A 16,226-nucleotide genomic window follows, 5' to 3' on the forward strand; every position below is an offset into this window, starting at 1 on the left:
CCAACCAACCAACCACTACGCACGCATCAGGTTGTCATTGACTTCCATGCGCTCACTTCCTTTGTTGGGGTAAGGATAAGCTTGATACTAATATTTCAAAAGTACTACTACTGTACCTGCCCATAGGGAGAAAAGAGTTGCCAGAAATGTCATAAGCTTGACCATTTCATTTTGCTGTCAAACAGGGCGAGGGGGATATACAACAAGAGCAACGAGGTGCGACTTTCGTGAGAGATTTTCCATTTCATCCCAGTTCGCTCGCTCGCTCGCTCGCTCGCCGGGCTTTTTTTTTTTTGGAGGATATATCGTCCAAACTCGTGGGACTGCAATGGCCAGCGCCGTGTCCTCCCTGCACGCCGGGTCAGGCAACGAACGCTTCAACGCCGAAGCCGCCTCTTGGGACCGCAACCCGTTTGTCCACGCAGCCAGCAAACACGCGGCCGAGGCCATCATACCCCGGTTCCCGGCGCTGAAGAACCCCCCTGGACCCAACGGCCTGGACGTCCTAGAGATCGGGTGCGGCACGGGCCTGCTCTCGTTCCTGCTGGCGCCGTACGCGAAGCGGCTGGTGGCGGTCGACGCCGCCGAGGGCATGATTGACGTCCTCAAGAAGAAACTACAGGACGACACATCCTCCGCGCCACCGCCGCCGCGGAACATCGTCCCCGTGGCGGTCCTGCTGGAGGACCCGGAGGACAAACACCTCCCACCCGCGGATGAAAACGACCCAGACGGCAAGAGACTCAAGTTCGACCTGATCACGTCGCACCTGGTCCTGCACCACATCCCGGACCTGAAGGCCGTGCTGACGACCATGCTCGGCTGCCTCAAGGACGGGGGCAGCCTGGCCCTCACAGATTTCGAGGACACGGGACCCGAGTCGAGGCGGTTCCACCCGCGCTCGCGGATGGGCGGCGTCGAACGACACGGCATCCACCGCGAGACCATGCAGGCCCTGTTGAACGAGGTCGGGTTCGTCAATGTCCGCGTGGAAACCGCCTGGACCATGGACAAGTACGTCGAGAAGTTTGAAGGCGAATTCGGCGACGCCCGCAGGGCCGAGGGCCAGGGCGAGATCCAGAGGTTTCCCTTTGTCTTGTGTATCGGTGAGCGGAAGTTCTGCCAGTGAGTGAGCAAGCTAGGTATCTATCTTGGGTTGGAAATCCCTACGAAGCTTTGACACCCCCCTATCCGTCAATAGACTCAATAGACTCCTAAGTTGTGAGGGCATTGGTAGATAGGGACGGGAACCATTCCGGACTCTTCTACATGTGCTTTACCACCCTTGGGCTTTGGTCGAGGTTCACACACTGGAAAGCCGACTACTGCCGGATCATGGAGCATGGCTGTCAAGAAGAGGCGAATAGAGCGGGAAACCGCTGATGTGTCGTGCTGTATCAACTACTGGGTGTGGAATCTTGAAAGTCAACAGGCTTAGAAACAATTGACCGATCATATTTAATAATGAATGGAACCGTGCATGTCCAACCTACAACAAGACCGGCTCATACTGATGGAAACAAGCTCCCAATTTCCTCCAGGTGCTTGCTTGTTTGTCTCGTCTTTCTCCCTCCCCAATGTCTCCATTTCAGCAGATGCTGCAGAGGCCTACCAATGCGGTTGAAAAGGCCACAACTCACATCTCGGCTGTCCTCTGCATTTCACTCATAGCCCAACGCCCATCACACTGCCCAGCAACCACGCCCGAGTGATTGTGTAACAATTGCCCATCGCTATTTTGTGATAGGCAGTAGAGAGCTACCAGCAGTCTGACCAAACCATAGACACCACCGCCATTCCAACCGCTTCGAGGGCCGTTTAGACCTCAAGCAGGGCTGCCTTCTCCTCGACAATGCCGTCCTCGACTTTCGCAGCCTGCAACTTCAACGCCTGTCTGCGGGCAAGTCTCTTTTCCATACGGAATTGCATAACCGTTCCCAAGAGGATACCAAAGTTGATCTGCACGGGCAGCACGATCAAAAGGTACTCAACATTCTTCACTCGTGCGAGGTCCAATTTGTCAAGTGTCTGCAACGCGCCATGACCCAAGCTCGTACTAATGGCAATCCCAAGAAGCATAAAGGCACGAACGAACCAGTTTTTGCGTGTATTTTGGGGGAATCGGGTGGAACCGCGGGTGCGAGAGTCGACATAGATGAAGGTATGCGTCAAGTAGTAGACATATGTGACGAGAGAGACGCCGATGGAGATAGGAAGAAGGATCATGTTGAGCTTCTTAAGCAGGCAGATGATTCTCGTCGCAATCGATGGTTTGGAGGGGTCGTCAGAACCAGGAAGGGTTTTTGGAACCCACCACTGTGAGTACAAGAGTCAATAACGAAGAGTCAAGTGAAGGGGGATGTAGCGACTCACATCGAAAAGCGGCATCCAGATGACCATGAAGATACAGACATACAACCAGCTGACGAAATATCCAACCGTGTAGGCAATCTGATCGAGACATTGTGTCAGCATCTATGACCATATCCCAGGAGTGACAGAGGCAAAACATACACCATAGTCGTCCTCTGCGGGGGCTGGATAGTCATGTTTGCCAGCATACACGATCTGTAGTGGCCCAACCCGGAGGGCTTCCATAAGAGCCATGAGCAGGACGACGCAGCGGATCTGCTTCCTCATCATGCGGAGATTGAATCTGCGGATCTTCTTCCAGTCCTCGACATCGGCCGTAGTGCTGGGAGAGGGGAGGGCATTGGAGACAACGGTGTTGTCAGCTGCCCGGGAGGAGCAGCGACGAGAAGACCATGGGCAGGGCATGGTGATGCTCAATTGACGACGGTGGGAGTCAAGCTGCATCGGCCAGGAAGAGACGTCGACCTGGAAAGAATGAGGCAAGTGTTTGCAAACAATGAAGGGGTGAGAAGAAGTCTGAACGAAAGAAGGGAAGAAGATGAAGAACAATCAACTTGGGCTGAGGTGCAGGAGTTGGGAGGCTGTGAAATGGCTGTTGCCTTTTGTTACGCAGATGACGGAGGTCCAAGTCCAACCAACTTGGGGGCTGCACCAGCGGGCGTCGGCTCCATATGAGCCCCGTCGGCCCTAAAATTCCTACGAGTAACAGTGCGTAATCGATAATGTATAGTGGCCGCTTATTGGACAGCCATTGGCCTAAGGAGCCCGGAGCGCCTCAGAGGTTTCGACTAGTCCAATTATAATTTAGTGGGCACGCCTGCCATCAGCCTCGTACCTCATGCGCTGTCTCCCACACGCATCTCGTGTCTCAGCCTTATTCACAAACAGTCGATATATGCCAGCACAAGCGCCAGAATACCCGTACAGCCACGCCGATCTCCCCCTGTTTCCTCCCCTAACCCAAAAAGACGGGTATCCCATACATGACAGGCGCAGCCCCATTGAGATACTTCAGTAAACACGCATCGCGGGCGTGTGCCACAGCCTCATCAAGAGATTTCTGGCCAGATTTCTGCCCACCACACTGGTGCCTTGCTGCATTTTCTTTACCAGCTTTCGGATTCCTGCCCTTGTTGAGGGTCGGCACGCCTGAGTTGGCATCGGCGTCGATCAATCCCCAATGCGCCATCAGCTCCATGGCGAAACGGTCAATGTCCCGATCGGTAACATCCCACAGCGTTCCCACCACTGCCGGGCTGCCTGCACTCAGATAACTCAAAGGCATCCCATGAGGCTCGTAAACTCCACATTCAGTCATTTTGGCACTGCTGCAACCCATCAGCAACGTCACCGCACACTTGTCCATCTTACGGATAGTGCGAGGTCTGATGTATTGCCCACCGCCTCCGTGACCAAAGTAGAGCATGAGCGAGCTATCTCTCAGAGCCGTCTCGAACTCATTTCCCGCAGGATGCCGATTCACAATGGCTCGGTAGTTAGACAGCTGATTCTCGAAAATCTGGCCAAAGGTTTCTTGAGTGGCCACTAGGTCAGAAGACGGATTGAGGATATATGCACCATCCGTTCTCGGAATCATATAACCTTTGAGGTCGTGCCGTTGATCTTCAATAGCTTTCAACTTTTCCCAGACGGACGCTATGGAGGGCATCCTGGAAACACCTTGATTCTTCAAGCACGACAACGACTCCCAGGGGAATGCCTGCAACTCTTTGTCCAGGACAAGAATCACATGGCCCCGCTTGTCTCGCGAGGCTGATTGATGATCGTGGTAAGAATGTAGTGCGTCCAGTACTTCCACCAACATGGCGTCAAAATCGATCTCGTCATATGCGTTGCGCTCCCCGTTGAATTGCAAGATATCAATAACAAAATACAATAGGTCGGTGACTGCATCCTCCAACTCCACTTCTCGAGGATGTCCGAGCGCCACAAAGAGCTCCAGCACATGGTCATGGAGTTCAACCACGTGTTCGCACGACTTTGACGATTTCTGCCTCGAGGGAAGGTGTCGATGCAATGTTGAAGTGAGGCATCGTCCGAATTTTCTGAGTTCACCTTCTTCGATATGGCCTGCGGAGAGTAGACCTCGAAATCCGCCGAACCAAATGTTCTCGATATTCTCAAGAAGAGTAGCAAGCTGACGATCCAAGGCTTGACGCTCAACATACCACTCTTTTCTGACAGACTTATCGACCGAAGAGCCCCTCGCATCGTGGGCACTAGCATTTGCCTTCATGATGATCTCTTGAATCTCTGCTTTGGCACTTTTCAGGTCAAGTTCCTCGCTGTCTCCTTCTGATGGATCTGGCCGTGCTAGGGGAATTCTGACAACAAACGGCGACCTCTGGTACGCTAACTGCGCGACAAAAAGCTCATTTCTGTCCTCATTGAGTCCGAGGGATATGACCGACCATGATGCTGGCAGGAGGCTTGTGTCATAATCCAGCAGTTTATCTGACATCAGACGTATATGGCTGTTGTCACTGTTGTGTGCACTGGGCCAACTTTCCGTGCTCATCTTCTTGGCTGCACTGAGCTCGCCTAAAGTCACAAAGCGTTCACGCGTCAGAGCGACATCAAGTGGAGTTGTCATATTCAACACGACATTCGAAGAAGAGCTGACCAATGGTTGGTTCAGAGCCGATGACAGCAGACTGATCTGGATAAGGAGTTTGTGGCATGTGTGAACAATGTCGCAAGGTACTCGATTTTGCTTCTTGTTGCTTACTTCCCGGAGGATATCGTAGGCCTGAAGCAACAGGGCCGTTCCGTCCTTGAATGTCTTTGCCGCCTGTTTTTGCCTTGACCTCTTCTTTTGGTCCTGGTCCTTTTCACCAAAAGTCCGAGAGGCTCCACCTTGTATCAATGAAACCCTGCCACTTTTTCTCGCTGATCGATACCTTACTGGAATGGCAACGGCTGTTTCGGCCAGCACGTTATGTATGGAATCTTCCGAGAAACTTCTGAGCGCAGAATGGACCAAGCTGAGAGCAATTGATGTGGTTTTACGGCTATCGTCGTCTTTGTCACACAGCAAGCTGGTGTCGAAGCGATCCGCCGCGTTTGCGCATCCAAGGAATATCTGAAGTCTAGATTCCAGAAATGAGATTCTCGCATTGAAGCCGCTCAGATCCAAAGTGGATTTGGAAGCTGACGGGCACTCTTTGGGTGGACGTTTGACTTGAGCACTTCCTTTCTGTCCTTTGACGCCGCGCTTCCTCCCGGTTGGCTTTGCAGAAGCGCAGACGGATCTGTCCTTTAGAGGCCCGCTCACACCCAGCTCCATGGACGCGGATTCCGTGTCAACTGGGAGCTGCTTAGCCTCGATCAAGCACCGAGAGGCCGCTGAACCGTCCCCAAGGATTAGACACGTTTCAACTTGGTTAAGGGCCACATGACCCCGTATCCAGCTCGCATGATAATCCCTGGCGATCTGTGGCAGCTCCTGAAGTCTATTTTGTGCTTTCTCGACCTGGCCAGCTCGTGCATGAAGAAGACCCAGCTCACTCAGTGCAATAATGGTATGAATAGAATGCCCCCATTTTCGGGCAATCTTCAGCGTCTGCTCATAAAACATAACGGCATCTTGATAAACCCCGCAATGAGCATTTAAAAATGCCATGTAGCTGAACACTGAGCAGCACAATGAGACGTCGGACCCAAGAACGACTGCGCTCGACGTCAATCGTACCGAAGGTGGGGAGGATAAGTCGAGCCTAGAGAGTTCGAAGGAGACGCAGTGTAATTCATGATCTAATGATCCATTCGAATGCGCGGGAGGTGCGGAAGCACAGACCCTTTCGATTGAAGACCAGATAGTAGCTGAGATTTTAGCCGATTGTCGTGCGAGAACGATGGCGTCCACAAGCTGACTTGACTCAAAAGCCAGCCTTGATGCCAAATGAGCAGCTCTGCACCACATAATCTGTTCTCGCAACCTGGCCTTGGTCGACTTGGAGTTTCCTGGCCTTTCCCGAGCCTGCCATGCATTTCGAGCAATCACCAGCCACTTGTTGCTTGCATCAAGATCTTCCGCATACAGATGATGTTCCGAGTAGGTGAGTGCCAGTTCGGTTTCGAACAATGGGTCGCTCTCTTCCTGAGTGGCATTCTCGATCGTGGCGAAAGCCTTCTGGGCAGACTGAGGATCCTTGAGCAAGTCGTGGAATTGACCTTTGCGGAGGAGGATCCTCTTGTATGATATCTCTTGAATGGGAACTCCAAGTTCCACCAAATGTTGCAAAGCTTCCAGGGCCATCAGGCTAACATCATAATTTCCGAGAATTGCCGCGTATTCCACAGAGAGCAGAAGCGGTGCGATATATGCTCCTACATCAAGACATTTCACATGTGTCTCTTGGTGAGTCTTGCAGGTCCGAACGATCTCGCACAGTTGTTTTACCCCTTGCGACACCGTTTGGTTGGAAAGCACTCCGGTCAAAAACCCGTATTGGAGGGAGAGGAGCGAACGAAGTTCTGGCTCATATCTCGACAGGAAGACATTTTCAGCCGCAAGGTCAGCATCGAGTATTCTGCGAATGACAGAGGAGTTGATGACAGTGGCCGAAACTGGCACTTTCTTCTTCAAAGCGAGCTGCAATAGCTGATTGATAACCCTCATGCTATACACCTGATATACCGGTTGTGGCAACAGTGACAGCAGGGTGTTCGCCATTGTCGCACATAGATCGACTCCGTGATCATTCATGCCTAGGTCGACCATTGCAAGTAACTGTTTCTCAAGCAGCACCGCACGGTGTAATGAAGGTAATGACGGGTCGTCATAAAAGCCCTGACTCTCGCTCTCGCTCTCGCTCTCGCTTATCGGCGTATAGTCAAGGATTGCTTTAGAATAGGTGGTTAGAACTCTTCCCAAGGCTTTGCATCCCAAATCTGAATGTGACCACGCCCGGTGAAATGACACGGACAGAAGCAGATCCGCAACATCACCGAGGACGCCGTCCTTAATGCTGATTTCGATGGCAGTACGAAGGGCGGTTTCGGCCGTTCGAAAGTCACGCTCTTCCAAGTAGCAAGCTGCCAGCCTTTCATATTTGAGTGCGACATGCGCGACCTTTTGATCGGCCAGGGGCAAGTCCAACAGACCGAGGAGTGACATGCCCAGAATCCTCGACTGTTCCAACGGGGTTTTGCTCTCTTTGACGGCTTCCAAGTACCGTGCCCAAAATAACTGAGATATCCGTACTCTAAGCTGATTTAGCGACGTCTCCAGTCTACACTGCGTCATCAAGGCAGCGCACTCGACTTGAAGAGTCTGGACTGCCGCTGAGCAGTCTTCGAGAGCCTCTGAAGCCGCCGCCACCAGATCTGCGTCTTGCGTAATAGCAAATTGTTCGGCGGACAAGACGGCATCGATAGTCTTCAGTAAGGTAGTTAGAAAGGCTTTGCGCTTCTCGACGCTCGAATTTTCTGAAGACAATATCAGAATTGAACGGATGTGGCGGCGTAAGAAGTTGAAGGAACAATAGGTAAAGCGGATCAGAGCTGTCTGAAAGTCTGTCAATGGCCCATTTGCTTCCATATGAGGTCGTGTCTTGTCAAACGAAATGAGTTCGGCGGCGGCTTTGCGGAGCTGGGCCAGCAGCAGTAGGAATTTGTCAAGGTCAGCTGGAGGTAGCTCTCTTGGTTCCGTAAGAGCACTCCCCATGGTCTTTAATGACTCCAGTGTCTTTGTTGACCCACTTGAAGCTCGTAGGCGTGATAATGTGATTTGACACCGCAATATCAGATGCGAAGCGCCGCTTGTTTGCCGAAGGCGCTCTTCCACCAAAGCAATGAGCTGAGGATATTCGTCTGGATCTCGAATGATTTGTAACAGAGTGCCAATCAAGTCTGGGGGTGTGTTAAACTCGCATTCGAATGGCCTTGTGAGCTTCTGAATCGAACAAAGTGCCTGAAACGTGTAAGCTGTCGACGCTTTTAGGTCCTTGGTGGTTGCAAATAGCTGCTTGATCGCTCTGTGAAGCGGGTGCCATACTTCTGTCGGCGGGTTGGGTAAGTGACCAGAGTGAACCCACGATTCGAACTTGATACGTAACGACAAGCAAAACAGTTTGAAAAGATCCAGGGGTGACGAATTCTCTCCTTTTGAGCTCGTAGCAAGAGCATACAGCTTAGACAATGCAAGAGATATGGTGCGAAGCTGTAAGCCAGACTGTTCTGATGTCAGGAGTTGGTTTTCCAGTGCTCTTGACGTAACCCAGGCTGGACTCCCAATAGCGTCCGGCTGAAGTGACTTAAGAAGCTCGGAGTCGATGCATTTGGGCCCAACCAGTAGAGCAAGGCGCAGAGCCTGACTCTGCAACGATGCTGTGAATCGGAACCTTCGATCTTCATCTGCAGCATCTGGTCGCCCTAGCAGAAGCTTCGCGATATTTGATTGAGATGAAGATTTCTTTCTGACCTCATCTCCCCAGTATCTTTCGTGGATATCGCAGAGCTGGCGTTGTGCTTGCTCGATGAGATTCAACGAGATGCTTCTGTCTAGCAGGATCAGTGCGGCGTTCTCGAGCCCCGCGTTGTTGCCTGCGGTGGACACTACATCTTTGTGATTAGATCGTCTCAAAAACAGCAATGCGGAGTAGGAAAGATCTGCCAGTAAGCCCGAGTCCGTTGGGGCGTTGCAGATGGTGCTCTTCTTGGAGTCGAGGGCGGGCTTTTTGCGTTCCTTATTCGGTGACCGTTCTTGAAGTGGTCCATCATTGGGGTTGACAGACGATTCAGTTTTGCTTGCTGGAGCTTCTCTAAGAGCTTTGGCGGTCTCTCCAAGACACTTCAATGTGGAATTGAATGTGTCAGTCGCAATCTTTCGTCGCTCAGTCTCCGACAGACGCGGTATCTTCTCGTCATTGGTCTCATGAATCTGGATTACTGCGCCTGGCTTTTGTCTGTTTCTAGTTGCGTGTCTGATGGGTGGCCGACTTATGCTGGAGCCTTTTACTTGTCTAGCCTTTTTGGTTGAAGCACAAGTGGCTTTAGATTCGCATTCGTCGAAGGAAGCAAGACCGAGAACAGCTCGCAAAAACCTCAAGGTTCGTGGTGTGGGCGCGGATAGGTTGAGGTGCGTGCGAACCCAGTCAGATGGTGCAGAAGCGACAGGATCCTGAAGAGGTGTCATTGTATAGGGATGGCGACTAAGAGCATAACGCACCGTTTTACCGGTCTGATTATTGCTTGGTTTTGGATTATGATTAATGTCTGGTGTTGGTGGTTGAAAGCGCGTGGTGGCCCATTTTGGCCATAAAATAAACAAGGAACTGTCGCCGCCGCTTAGACCCGGCGTTAACACTGGCGAGGCCTCCGCGCTAACTAACATGGCGGTAAAAGCGTTGTGAAAACTGCTCGCCGCCTTTGGGACTCACCCAAGCCCCGCCGCTTTTATAACCGCACATCTTGCTCAATAATGACCTGCCATCATTGGTCGAAAACTCGCGAGTCGGCCACTGGAGCACGTGATGAATTTCCTCCAACCTCCGTTCGAGGAAATCCACACATCCATTCACTTCCTAGTCACCTGATGCTACACACCAACCCCATGTAAGTATAAGTGTATTTTTCCACGTCAAGTGGAGGTTATAAAGCAGTTCTGGGGGGGACAGCTTGGTGAATGGAGCTTGAGTTCAAGAACGGAAAAAAGGTGATGTATCGCGTGAATAGGAGGAAAGCTGGCGTTTCTACTGCGGCCATCGGTCAAGCTACAGCATCACCCAAACTGGCTCCTCTCACTGAGCTCCCCGTTCTTTGGTTTTCCCTTCACCAGGTTGACACGAGTGCAGTCAGTGGATACCCTGCGCATTTTGCCACTACACTCAGACCCGGAACGCGCCGCCTCATGGGTAGGAGTGTGCAAAGACGAACCACTCATCGCTCTCTTTCGACAGTATCGGGCTGTGTCGAAGTGAGGTGGACCTCGGTAAGTCCCGTGCTATCGTCTTTGACAAGGGTTGCTATAAGATCCCGTTGAATGAGAGCGGAGACCATCATCCCGGTAGGTTATAATGAAATAGTATCATACTAGCGACGATGTCAACGCGGGTCACGGGATCTGCCTACCGCCTACAACCATCCGAGGGCCAGGACGGAGCCAGACTGGCGCTACTATGGGGTCGGCCAGACGCGAATGCACTGTAGCCCATCTCAGCCTCCCTGTGCTGTGCAGCATTGGTTGGCTTGCTTCGTCGTAACTAATTCCCTGAAACGCCACAACAAGGCCAGGTTTTCACCATCTTCGCCGGAAGATATGATGCCCGTGGAGTTAGCGCGTCTGGTCAAGGGGCATCAACGGCTATAAATATGGCCATCCCGTTCGAGCAGTTCGTTGGGGCGAAACGCGTAACGACCCTGATCATTTGTTCGATCCAGGGGATGCGCAGCACAAATTCCCGCTCCTCGAATCTTGACACGGTCAACCCACTCGATTCCTCTTGCTTCGTCAAGAGGAGGAGGGCGGGTAGGCCGATCCAATCCCAGTTCCCCTGTCGTCTCTACGCAGGAGTCGGCGTGGAAGGAGATCTCTGTATGGAGATCCATAAGTACATGGCCTCTTTCACCATTGTGATCGCAGCTTGGCCAAACCAAGTCAGTGGACCCAGCATGCTGGCGAAGCGATATCCCAGTATGTGACCGATTCGTGCAACACTGTTTAAGGTCAATACTCGCTCATGACCATTGACGAAAGGACGTACTGTACGTTCTTTCCTGTCATGGCATATGCAAGACTCGGTATGAATCCAGCCAGCCCCGGATTCATTTTCACCGTTGCGACAATGGACATAAGGAGTGCTGCAAAGTTGGTCTTTCAAGAATTTGAGGCTGTCTTGAGAGTGCGGACAAAAGCACATGGTATGAGGGAATTGATCGGTCCCCTGGATAGAGTAAGCATGTCAGAAGTGTTCCAGTCATGTGGATACCGAATCTCATTTCTTCTTTGGTTTCTTGAATATCGCCTTTTTTGATGTGTGGGTAACAGAAGTTTCTGGTGTCGATTCCTGAGGGTCGAGGAGCCTCAGCTCGTCGTCACCTGCAGCTCCTGAGTCCGAGAGGTGATGGCTTTGGAGGCCCTGTGAAAGTCCAGATGATGAGGTAAATTGCAGATCGGATTCTTCCGAGACCTCAAAATGTATATCGGGTGGTATTGCGTCGATTGCAGAGCAAAGCCTTTTAAAGTGAGCAGGCATCCAGGTGTTATAGACGCTCTTGGTAAATTTATATGCCGTCCATTTCTCTTTGCCATCCTGTTCTGTAAAGTCGAACTTACGGATAGTGTGGCGGTAAAACATGGTCTTTTTGCCTTCGATCACAGGGTAGTGGCTATAGATCCTCACAGTCTCGTTGTCATGCGAAATGGAAAAGGCGAGGATCTCCCGATGAAGCTCTTGCTCGCGCTTGACGAGCCGGAACAGTTCCACGACTCCCCGAACAGCGAGCGTCATGCTGTGCGCGTTCTGTCGATCTGCCACGTCGAGTGCGGCCGCACCGCACTTCACTTCGCTCGAGAAGAAGGGGAAGTACATGTACCATGTGCCCATGAAGAAGGAGTTGTCGGTCAGGTCGCCAACGAATGGCTGAAGTTTCTTAAGCTGGTCGTCCGTAAATGCAGAGCGTTTGAAACCCACAGAGTAGTCTGGTTGAGGTCGTGTCTTAGTAATAGGAATTGAATTGTTCCAACCCTCATTGATGCTCTCAGTCAGTTTGTCGAGATGTTGGGCACCAAACGTAGCCAGCGTTTCCGCAGATGGGACGATTAGTCGGGCTATATCCTGGATCACCCTTGCCTCATTTCTGTCTTGGAACTTTCTGTAGGCTTTCTCAAACACGTCATCGGAGAATATAGAATCCTTGGGGGTCGTTTGCTCCTTCGTCAACATGTCGCGACAGAGAGCTTTGCTCTCCTTTGTAATATCTAGCTCGGACTTGTCCATATAGCTTCCCATAGCCTCGAGTAGGATCCTGTAACGTGGGTCTCGATAAGGAGCACTCTTCTCCTCCCTTGACTTTTGGTCACTCGGTGTAGTTGAGCTGGGTGCGCTAGACTCGCTATCCGATCGCTTTCGGCGAAGAGAGGCGGTGGATTTCTTTCTCGCGAATAAATGACTCATTTCGCCACTTTCGTGGAAGTATCCTTGGGGCCAGTGGGATGTCTGCGTCCAATACGTAATAGAATCAACGTCCTGAAGAGAGGGTCTAGGGCAAGATGTTCGCGGTCGTTTTGGAGAGGGCGGTTTTAGCTGCTGTTCGGCCTCTCGTTTCCGCTTCGGAGGATTTGATGGTAGAAAGGTAGGTGGTGGGTGTGCACACTGTATTAGGTCAATCTTCATCACTACCATAACATTGGCGACTTACATCAGGGACTTTAATGTCGCTGACTGGAGATGGAAGAGGCTGCCGGCTGGCTTTTAGTCGAGTCTCATGGACCTCAATCAAGCGGTCCAGACGGGCGCTTCGTCGAAGAGGGTGTTGCTGTTGTCCCTTCTTGATGCCTTGAGGGCGATCTACTTTGCTGGTGAGTTGAGGACTGATGGAAGCGGCGGATAAATGACCTTGATGTGGCAGCCCCACGGATTGCCTTCTGATCTTCTGAGCGGTTACACTGTCTCGTGGTGCCATGATTGCTCGAAATGAGGGTGAAAGGCATGGGCAGCTTCAAGTAGTTGTCGCCAGTGAATTACCGTCACAATTGGGAACTTTTAGCGCCTAGACCTAGGTAGCATGTGACATCACACGAAAGGCGGACGGTTAGGCCACAGGGGCTTCTTGGCAACCCGCATGATGCATGCTTATGTTGCGGAGCCAAAGTGCGATGGACTGGCCATTCGCGGTAGAGAAACGATAGTGACTGCGTGATTCGTACGAGGTACTCGGGCGTTTGACAGCGCACCGGAAAGACACGGCGAATAGGGTTCTGCTTCCATCTTTGGGGGGCCTCACCTGGCTCACCCTGGCTCGCGAGCGACCGGGGTGAGCACAGGGCGGCATCACCCTCGTCCCAAAGAGGGGTGCGCTGGGCGTGATTTTACCTCCTCTTGGCGGCGCTAAACTTGAGTGTGAGTGTCTGTAGCTAATACTTGGTGTAAGGAATCGGATTCGCATTGCGGACAATACATTGCGGAACACACCGCCCATTCCTTGAATATAAATGAGCTGCACAAAGTCCCTCCTGTCCTGCAGCGTAGCTCAGTCTCGTCTGCTCAGAACAAACCTATCGAACCCAAGTTGGTCCCGGTTGCGCTGGCTGTGTCGATCCCGCCATACCACCTCCCAAGAGCGCCGTCTTCCTCGCATAGCTCAATCTTCCATATGGGACTCGATCATTCCTAGAGCTTTTCGAGACAGATCGCTATCCCATGAGCAGTCCGTGCACAAGAAACCCTCGAACCCGGCGACATATTTCATATGGATCTATATCCTGATCGGCTCTCAAGCCATTCGAATCATTGGTGTCAAGAACGAATTCACGGCCTTTTCTCGCAGAGCGGATGTCAAGATAGAAAAGCTTAGAGAGGTCGTCAAAAGGCTACAGAATGGTGAAGAAGTGGACGTGGAGAAGATCCTGGGCACAGGAGATGATAAACAAGAGCGCGAATGGGAAGAAGTGTTGGAAGAATTGCAGAGAGAGGACAGAGTATGGCAAAGCAACAAGGAGAAAAGTCGCGAAGTGAAAGAACGCCTGGCTAAGGAAGAACAAGACGCCAATCCTGTCAACGACGTTCAAGAAAGGGCTCTAGCGGCTGATCCGTTACCTCCATCGTCTAATAATGCTTTTCCACGAAGTCCCGGATTCTACTGAGCTTTTCAGCACTATATGTATAGCTGGTCATTGGCAAGAAAGATTGACAAAGTGCCAGCGGGAAGGATGCATAACACTGAGCTCCCTTGAAGGAACGATGGGGAAGAAACACGATTGAGGTTCGCATATGGCAGAAGCTCAGCTTGCTGTACACTCTGCTGTGTGCCTTTCAAGGGAGCAACGAGGCTTGAAGTTCCACTCATACGCTCTTCAAGATAGAGCCGAGCCGGGGGAAATACCTGCGAACACTATTCCACACCTCAATGGTCACCTATCACCTTCTGAAGCCTAGGAGTCTATCCTCCTGCGGTCTCCCGCCAGCTTAGCACTGCAGGCTTTCAATCAACGGAGTTTGCGCAGTCGAGTGTGGAACTTACTCGTCAAAGGTACTAACTGAGACATGTGCCGCCACTTTTTGGAGGGGTCTGGACTGCTGGATCAATGCCGATATCTGTCGCCGTATAGCTCGAGCCCAGGAACTTCTCCATCACGTTCTCTGAGCTGATTTTCTCGGCATCGTTCCCCTCGGTGTGCTGCAGAAGTCTGCTGACCCAAGCGCGGACTTTTGAAAAGTCCTTGGCTGAGTTGCCCGGCTCAGCCTGTTCGTCCAGAGTCTGTAACCATCCAGCTTACATGAACATCGGCAATGGAACATTCATCTCCTTGAATCCACAGGCGGCGCCACCAGAAAATCATTCTCGGCATCATCTAACATTTGGAAGAACTCTGCTTGTGGACTGGGCAGTTGTTTCTTGCACACATTGACCAAGATTCCGGACATTCTACTCCTGCGGTACGAATTAAGGATTAGGGGATGTTCTGGAATGCCGTTCATCTCGGTCAGCTGGAGCAAGAAGAGAAATTATCCTTACTTTCATCGAACGAACTAGGATTCTGGTTACACAAGTGCCAAGGTCAATGATCGCCACCAGTCTGCCTCTCGCTGCAGCCTGCTTAATATTTCTACACTCCACATGACGGCCAGTGCATCTTCTTTGCGGGGAGAGATCAGAGAGAAGATCTGGACGGCAGAACAGACCACCCGCAGCCCTCGGATGTGCTGATGCTAATGTGGGTTTTCTAGAGATGTTACAATCTCCGCTTAGCTTGAGCGCAATTCTTGGGAGATGAGTCTGCCAGATCCATGTAGGTCGGTAAGATGCTACAAACTTGTGTTCGGTCTCCAGGCCTCGCAAGTGAGCCAAGTACACTTCTAGTAGCAAATCCGTGCAAACTATATTCCTGTAAACTTCTCCAACATTTAACAGCAAATTCACACTATATTGGCGGGCGTCTGGCAGGTATCTCTATCAATTTCTCACCCGCGCTTGTTATTAAAATACCAGGTATCTAAGGGATAGTAGTGAAACTCAATCTCGCAACTCTGCTGTCACGACAATATCTAGGTATATTCCTTTTCTTGTAGAGGCTGCGCTCTGGGACTGGAGTGAGAATGCCACTGATCCGCCTCTTCGGTCCGTCTTCGACAGGTCATCCTGAGGAAGAATGTTGTCGAGGAGGTAGTCGGACGTCTCATCAGGAAGCGTTGCTTGGCTCTCGCCCACGCACAGGTGAGAGAGGATACTGAAATGCAGGTCAAGCCGCACTTAGGATTGCATGATGCACGTCACAGCAAGGAGACAAAGGCTCTGCAGTTCCCTCGGTAGCTCGCTAGATGGCCAATCATGACAGTAGCAGAGTGAGATGCAAGAGACCACCTGCGCTTTGCAATTAAAGCGGCACAGTGGAGAGCGATCTCGACCCGCCAAGGCTGCGAAAGTGCCTCCAACTTGCCTCCGCTTTTATATTTTTCATACTTAGAACGGCCACATCTGCACCAGCAATAGCAATTGACCTAAGGATTCATCCACCACACATCGCACAATCGCCCATCACATACCCCAGCCTTTCATAATTTCCCTTTTCACCATCCTCTTTTTGTTGCGCGTCTCCTGTGCTTCAAATCCCTTGTTGCTTTCTCCCCTAGGAGGACTCATTTGTCTGTTTGCCTGCGTGCTAGAACATC

At 51.6% G+C, this 16,226-nt stretch overlaps 6 protein-coding genes across 6 annotated transcripts; 2 read left to right on the top strand and 4 right to left on the bottom strand.

Moving 5' to 3' along the window:
• Window positions 1–328: 328 nt before the first annotated feature.
• On the top strand, window positions 329–1,129 carry Z517_03087 (uncharacterized protein; the record flags this gene model as incomplete). The annotated part of the gene is made up of 1 exon (XM_013432195.1): window positions 329–1,129. The coding sequence occupies one exon, from the start codon at window positions 329–331 to the stop codon at window positions 1,127–1,129; it is 801 nt and encodes a 266-aa protein (XP_013287649.1).
• A 689-nt stretch (window positions 1,130–1,818) lies between these two features.
• Window positions 1,819–2,778, bottom strand: Z517_03088 (uncharacterized protein; the record flags this gene model as incomplete). Its single annotated transcript, XM_013432196.1, has 3 exons — window positions 1,819–2,316; window positions 2,374–2,451; window positions 2,515–2,778. 3 exons carry the CDS (start codon window positions 2,776–2,778, stop codon window positions 1,819–1,821), a joined length of 840 nt encoding a protein of 279 aa, XP_013287650.1.
• Window positions 2,779–3,328: 550 nt separating this feature from the next.
• Window positions 3,329–9,532, bottom strand: Z517_03089 (uncharacterized protein; the record flags this gene model as incomplete). Its single annotated transcript, XM_013432197.1, has 1 exon — window positions 3,329–9,532. The coding sequence occupies one exon, from the start codon at window positions 9,530–9,532 to the stop codon at window positions 3,329–3,331; it is 6,204 nt and encodes a 2,067-aa protein (XP_013287651.1).
• Window positions 9,533–11,330: 1,798 nt separating this feature from the next.
• Z517_03090 (uncharacterized protein) lies at window positions 11,331–13,020 on the bottom strand (the record flags this gene model as incomplete). Its single annotated transcript, XM_013432198.1, has 2 exons — window positions 11,331–12,710; window positions 12,757–13,020. 2 exons carry the CDS (start codon window positions 13,018–13,020, stop codon window positions 11,331–11,333), a joined length of 1,644 nt encoding a protein of 547 aa, XP_013287652.1.
• A 529-nt stretch (window positions 13,021–13,549) lies between these two features.
• Window positions 13,550–14,200, top strand: Z517_03091 (uncharacterized protein; the record flags this gene model as incomplete). Its single annotated transcript, XM_013432199.1, has 1 exon — window positions 13,550–14,200. One exon carries the CDS (start codon window positions 13,550–13,552, stop codon window positions 14,198–14,200), a length of 651 nt encoding a protein of 216 aa, XP_013287653.1.
• A 389-nt stretch (window positions 14,201–14,589) lies between these two features.
• On the bottom strand, window positions 14,590–15,035 carry Z517_03092 (uncharacterized protein; the record flags this gene model as incomplete). The annotated part of the gene is made up of 2 exons (XM_013432200.1): window positions 14,590–14,814; window positions 14,874–15,035. The coding sequence occupies 2 exons, from the start codon at window positions 15,033–15,035 to the stop codon at window positions 14,590–14,592; spliced, it is 387 nt and encodes a 128-aa protein (XP_013287654.1).
• Between the last annotated feature and the right edge of the window lie 1,191 nt (window positions 15,036–16,226).

The sequence above is a fragment of the Fonsecaea pedrosoi genome, assembly GCF_000835455.1.
Source record: "Fonsecaea pedrosoi CBS 271.37 unplaced genomic scaffold supercont1.2, whole genome shotgun sequence".
Lineage (NCBI taxonomy): Eukaryota > Fungi > Ascomycota > Eurotiomycetes > Chaetothyriales > Herpotrichiellaceae > Fonsecaea > Fonsecaea pedrosoi.